At 58.6% G+C, this 6732-nt stretch overlaps 1 protein-coding gene across 1 annotated transcript in view; it reads left to right on the top strand.

Moving 5' to 3' along the window:
• Positions 1-5978: 5978 nt before the first annotated feature.
• Positions 5979-6732, top strand: part of TRIM62 (tripartite motif containing 62) — a 36670-nt gene continuing 35916 nt past the window's right edge. Inside the window, 1 exon segment of the mRNA XM_032794725.1 lies at positions 5979-6386. Within this exon segment, the coding sequence (XP_032650616.1) occupies positions 5979-6386 (408 nt within the window).

Below are 6732 nucleotides of genomic sequence, written 5' to 3'. Positions count from 1 at the left end.
TGGGGGGAGGTCCTTTAGAAGTGGGCGGGCTTTGCCCGCCCACCCCTGGGATGCCAATAGGACCACACTCCTGTACCCCACTGGCCTGGGTCTGTCACATGACTCAAAATTAATTTTTTCCCCAATTTTTCAATTCACCAGAAATTTCAAAACCAATTGTTTCCAGTTTGTCACAAAACTATTTTGTTGTTGTTTTGAAATGGCCAGTGAACCAACTCATCTGTTACTCACACAGAGCTCTTCATCTCCCTCCCAAGTGGTTCAGCCCAGCCAAAGTGGAGTCTGTCCAACCAGCAGCAACCTTCTGTGCCCTGGACTGCCAGTTGCTGTGCCCCAAGGCTGCAACCAGGCTCCCTCTGATCACTGGGCCCAGATACTATTGACCCTATGCCGCGGATGGTGGGAAGGGTTAGAGAAGGCAAAGGTGGAGAAGGTGGATATGCACCTGGGGGGATGAAGAAAGGAGGCAGCCAACCAATCCAGTTGCTTATGTAGCTTGGGGCAGGGACTGTGCCCTCCCAGATGTTTGATGCCAGGCTGAGCATGATGCTAGTGTTCAACAAATATTGCTAATCACAATCAGCTCTGACTGCCTGTGAGCAGTGGCCATCCCCTGGGCTCCAACAGCCTCCCAGTGTGCAGCCTCAAGAACTATTGGCACCAGGGCAGTATTTTCATGCTGGTGACCTGATACCATCACTGGACTCTGAGCAGCAGCAGGGTAATTGTAGGACCAGTTGGTCTTGGAGGAGCAATTAAGGGGAGTATGTGAGAGAGAAGAATATCATGGACCTGGAGCAATGAGCTTGTTTCCTTCGCCTCCTCGGGATCAGCTCTGAAATGGCTTTGCCCCTGCAGCAATCCCCTCAACTCAGTGCTGCTCATCTAGCCTGGGTAATAAAATTGCTGGTTAACTCATCACCTACAGGGACTGAATGCATGACCTGGAGATCTCAGACCCAGAGTCTCTAGTGCCGGAGCTCAAGGACAGGGTCCCCTGCAGGCAGCAGCAGACTCTGTGTGAACATGGGGTACGTCAGGCACATGTGGAATGCTGCACAGCTGCTCATAGGAAGTGCTCCAGGTGTGGGGGCAGCACAGAGTGTGCCCAATCAGCACACGGGCATCGCTGCCAGTAGAAGGTGCCTACCCAGTGGGTACTGCTAGGGCAGGCCAAGGTGGGAGATGGCAGGGAAGAACTGGGAAAGGGAGTGGGGGAGGGAATGCTGTGGAAAGGGATGAGTGGGCAGAGAGTGAGGGAGATGGACCAACAGCCCCTTCCATCTGAACACCTCATTTTGCAGATGTGAAGGAATTTAGTCTCACAGCCTGAGAGGTGAGGGCTTGTTGGGGCCAGAAATCACTTGGCAGCCCCGGTAGCAGTGTGACGGACTGTCCTCTCATGACAGCAGTGTCGCGGAAGGCTGAGATGAAGCAGGCCTGTCATGACCTGATCAGATTTAAAGATGGACGTAAAGAAACCATCCTTCTTATCCATCCAGCTCTGAGTCCTAAACCTGCTCTGGGCTAGTGCCTGCACCAGTCACTCTCATAGTGCAGAAAGCGAGAGCCAGCCTTCGGATTCTCACTTGACTCCTCACTTCCCCAAGCTCCTGTGGGTGCTGTGGACACAACAATCAGGTCCAATCAGGGAGTCCGAGCCGGACAGCTTTTGATTTACCTCTCACAAGCTATCATCATTCAGCTCCACTCACTGTCATGGTTTCCATCAATGTCGTTATCCTCACTGGAGCTTGAAAGGCCTGTGATTGATGTTTCCCCCGAAGGAGAGGCCAGCTGGGCTCCAGCTCTCCAGGGAGCTGCTGAAGGAGACGGGGGCCTGCCAGCATTCAGAAAGGGCACAGCCTTCCCAGCTGTGAACTCAGTGGCTTTCCTCCCAGAGGACCAGCCTCTCTCATTCACACAGCTGCACTCTCAGCAGCTCTTCTCATGTCTCTGGCTCAGAAGTCACAGTCCTTTTCAGACTTTGTGTCCCTGGTGCCGTCAGTGGGGAAACAATGTCTTAGGATGTGCTGCAGACTGCATCTCCCATCGTCCGCACACAGGCTACATGCTGAGCATCTTCATCTGGAGTCTGAGACGCATCCAGTGCCTGTCAGCTGATTCTGGTCTGATTACACTGTCACTAGGCCTGGATATCAGTAATACGCTGTTTGGGTTTGGATTTCCAGCCTTCTAATTACTCAGCGTTTGTTGTCGTAATAAGAATGTGGCATCTGTAAAGTAAGGAACAACAGTCTCTTTGAGAATGCAAATCAATGTGAGACTTCAAGCTGCCAAGTGAGGGGGGCTGGAAGAGGGGCCAGACAGATGTGAGGGAGGAAGATAAATAGACAGATAATTAGATTCACAACAATGGCACTACGCATATACTGTACAAAATAATAGCTAGATCAAGACAAAGAGGTGAGGTTGAAATACCTGAGTCAGATTAGATAGATAGTGGGCTGTATAGGGACAGATAGACAGATGCGAGAGGCTTGAAATAAAGCATATGGCAGAGAAGCAAAGATACAATGTGGGAAAAGATTTCACAGGATTGGGATAAAACAAAGGACAACACTGTATTTTTTAATCAAGTATAACATTAAATACTGCCCCCTCCTACCCACTGAAATGTCCCTCCATTACAGCTCTAAATCCAGCTTCAGGCTGTGGTCTCATGCTCTGTAGTATCACCAGACACACACATTGTGTGCTGTACAGACTGGGCTCTATTTGTTAAGGCAGGACTCCTGGGTTCTCCTCCCAGTTGCGGGAACAACTGTGATCTAGGTTCACGCCCTGGTTCCACCACTGCTATTGGGCAAGTCATCTCAGTAGCTGAGTAGCCCCGCTGATGAAATTGGGACAATGACAGTTATCTTGGGAGACTGGGGAAGGCTTTGAACTAAAGCTTAGAAGGACAATTTAAAAATCACTCCTTGGTCTGAAAATGTATTAGCTGTCACAAGTAACATATAAGATGACAAACTACCAGAGAAGAGAGTGGTCTTTTCCAAAGCAACTGATTGATTTAGGAGCACAAACCCCATTGTCAGTGGGACATATGCTCTTGATTGTAATGGGAATTAGGAGCCTAAATACCTTTATGGATCTGCCCTTAGTGCTTTCAGGCAGGGGCGGCTCCAGGCACCAGCACACCAAGCGCGTGCCTAGGGCGGCAGGCCATGAGGGGCGCTCTGCCAGTCACTGCAAGGGGGCAGGCAGGTTGCCTTCGGTGGCATGCCTGCAGAGGGTCCGCTGGTCCCGCTGCTTCGGCGGACCTCCTGCACACGTGCTGCCGAATCCACGGGACCGGGGACCTCCCGCAGGCAAGCTGCCGAAGGCAGCCTGCCTTCCGTGCTTGGGACTGCAAAATACCTAGAGCCGCCCCTGCTTTCAGGACCCCACTTGTGTTTGAGCCAAAGCAGTTTGCTGCTTTCCCTTTTATGGGGACCTCAGGCCCAGTGATAGGCAGGAACCGCAGGTATAAATGCCTACTCTCTAGTTGCAGGGATGTTGACCTTTGCTGGAGCAAATCAATTACAGCAGAAGCTTCAGCCTTAAGGGATTTCCAGCCCCGCCAGAGGGAAACCCCTCTGTTCCCCATCCTCCCTGGAAAAGTAACCCCTCCGAGCTGCTGCAGGATGCATGCAGCACTCTCCCCACTCCCCTCAGGAGCCTGAGGAGTTTGGGGTATGGGAGGAGGGAGAGGAGTAGCCCTGCCTTCCCTAGAGAGGGGGGTGAAGAGCCCTGGAGCTGCCCCCACCCAGGTGTGGGAAGGGGGAGAAGAGGAACCCACTGTGGCTACTGCCCTAGACCTGGGACGAGGGCTCAAGGGCCCCACAGTTGCAGACGAGGCAGAGTTGGGAATGGGACTGGGAGTGTGGTGTAACTGAGACCTGACTACCCTCACGTCCAATGGGGGAAAAGGGGCGGGTAGAGCTGTAACTGCCCCAGCACTGTGTCTGTGGGGGGAGGAGGGGGGCTGGTAGAGCTGTAACTGCCCCAGCACTGTGTCTGTGGGGGGGAGGCAGGGGGGCTGGTAGAGCTGTAGCTGCCCCAACACTGTGTGTGTGTGTGTAGGGGGGAGCTGGCAGAGCTGTAACTGCCCCAGCACTGTGTCTGTGTGTGGGGGGCAGGGGGGCTAGCAGAGCTGTAACTGCCCCAGCAGTGTGTGTGGGGGGGCTGGCAGAGCTGTAACTGCCCCAGCGCCCTGACACAAAGTGGTGGGACCTCCTGCCACCTCTGGAGGGTGAGGAGCCCCGGTGGGCCAGCCTATACTCTACCCTGGTCCCGAGGCCTGCCGGGGATATCAGTTGGTGGCTCCTCCATGGCGTTGTGAGCACGGGTGTGTATTTGGTGTGGTTTACCCATCCTAGACACCTGCCCCTTCTGCGGCGTGAGGGAGACCCTGGAACACGTCTACTTAGAGTGCGCCAGGTTGCAGCCCCTACACTGGCTCCTCACCAATCTCCTGTTGCGTTTCTGGCCGCACTTTTCCCCTCACCTCCTTCTCTACACACTCCCTATCCGTGGCTCCACAAAGTCGCGGGATTTCCTGGTCAACCTCCTCCTCGCCCTGGCTAAAATGGCCATCTACACAACCAGGGAGAGGGGGTTGGCCGATGGAGACTCCTGTGACTGTGGGGCTTGTTTCCTATCCTTGGTCCTTTCACGTATCTGGGCGGAGGTCCTCTGGGCGGCGTCCACTGGCTCCCTTGACGCCTTCGAGGAGCAGTGGGCGCTGTCCGGGGTTCTCTGCTCGGTGTCCCCATCAGGCTCCCTTCTTCTGACCCTTTGACCACACTCCTGTCCCTGTTCTTTTATTAGTTGTCCCCCGCAATCAGTGGGTTCTGTGGTCCTGTGGGTCCTCCCCTTAGGCTGGGGGGGATTCTTTAGCAGTGGAGGGGCTTTGCCCGCCCACTTCCCAGAAACCCAATAGTACCCTGCCCCGCGGGCTGCCAGGAGCCGGGCTGATTTCTGCGAGTTTGGGCGAAATGGAACCAGCCCCAAGACTTCGCCAAATTAGCAAATTCCAACCAGACATTTTCCCCTTGGAATCCCACCCCCCCAGCTCTCGAGGGCGTCCGGACGCGTGTGGGTTGTGCTGAGACTGGGGGCCGCGGGGCATATGTAGGGGACACCGACGCGCGCTGGGCGCAGCCTGTCCCCCCTCCAGCCAGCTAGCTGCGTGCCGCGGCCGGATCCTATGCACGGGGGTAATTCTGAACTCCCGGGGGGGCTGGGCACTGCAGGCTTCGGGGGGGGGGGGTTCTGCGGCCCGTGCCTCTTGCGGGCTCCGCGTCCCGCTGTCGGGAGCGGACGATCCGCGCACAGGCTCGGCTGCAGCATGTCAGCGGGAGGAGCGCCCCCAGCCCGCCCCCGGCTCCCGGGATCCCTGCGCCCTTAGCCCCCGCCCAGCCGGTGCGCAGCGCCAGGAGCAAATTCCCCGACGAGCGGGGAGAGCAGGTGCGGAGGACACGGCGCGGAGCCCCGCGGTCTCCCTTTGTCCTGGCAGCTGGGCTGCGCGGGCGGGGCTAGACCAGACCCAGCCCCGCAGCCAGCGAGCCGGGCCCGGCTTGTTCCGTGCTAGCTGCTGCCGGCGCCGCTCCGCAGCTTCCGGAGCTGGAGCCGCGGGAGAGTCCGGAGGCCGCTGCGCCCAGTGAGACGGCGGGCCCGAGCCCCCAGGCAGCGCCCCCAGCTCGGCTCGGCCCCGGGGGCGGACACGAAGTGCCGGTGGCCGGCTGGCTCCGCGGAAGCCGCACACAGAGGCTGGGCGTGTGCGCGCTGCGGGGGCGGCTCTCTTCCCGGCCGGGGCCAGCCTGCCGGGGGGGGGAACTCCGCGCGAGGTGACCCCGCCGGGCGGAGGCTTTCGAGGAGCCAGTGTCGGGGGCAGAGCCGCCCCCTGCGGCTTCCCGGCCTTAGGGCCCTGCGGGGAGCCCCGCTTGGAGAGGGGCCCGGCCCCCGCCGCCATGGCCTGCAGCCTGAAAGACGAGCTGCTCTGCTCCATCTGCCTGAGCATCTACCAGGACCCGGTGAGCCTGGGCTGCGAGCACTACTTCTGCCGGAAATGCATCACCGAGCACTGGGTCCGGCAGGAGCAGCAGGGCGCCCGCGACTGCCCCGAGTGCCGCCGCACCTTCGCCGAGCCCACGCTGGCGCCGAGCCTCAAGCTCGCCAACATCGTGGAGCGCTACGCGGCCTTCCCGCTGGACGCCATCCTGAGCGCGCGGCGCAGCTCCGCGCCCTGCAAGGACCACGAGAAGGTGAAGCTCTTCTGCCTGACGGACCGCGCCGTGGTCTGCTTCTTCTGCGACGAGCCCGCCGTGCACGAGCAGCACCAGGTCACCAACGTGGACGACGCCTTCGAGGAGCTGCAGGTGGGCGCGGGAGCAGGGGAGCAGCGCTGGAGACAGCGAGGAGTCCGGCGGCCCTTTGCAGACTAACAGCTTGATTTGTTCTTTCAAAGGCCCGCGGACTCCCGGTTCTTTGCGTGGACAGCGACGAGCAGGGCTCCCCCTCCGCGGCACCTCTTTCATTACACACTGAGCTTTGCCAAAGAGGTGCCCGAGAGCTGAAACCCTGGCTCAGCCTGGCTGCCCTGCGCTGAACTGGGCTCCCAGTCCCCGTGCAGGGCGGTGCCTGTCCAGAGCCCTTGGCCTGGTTGGCTCAGGCAGGAGCTGTCTCCTGGGGTGGCTGACGAAAGCCCCGAGCCCCTGCCCCGTG

The sequence above is a fragment of the Chelonoidis abingdonii genome, chromosome 23, assembly GCF_003597395.2.
Source record: "Chelonoidis abingdonii isolate Lonesome George chromosome 23, CheloAbing_2.0, whole genome shotgun sequence".
Taxonomy (NCBI): Eukaryota; Metazoa; Chordata; order Testudines; family Testudinidae; genus Chelonoidis; species Chelonoidis abingdonii.
The sequence above is the reverse complement of the archived record's forward strand: the minus strand, read 5'-3'. Positions and strand labels throughout refer to the sequence as shown.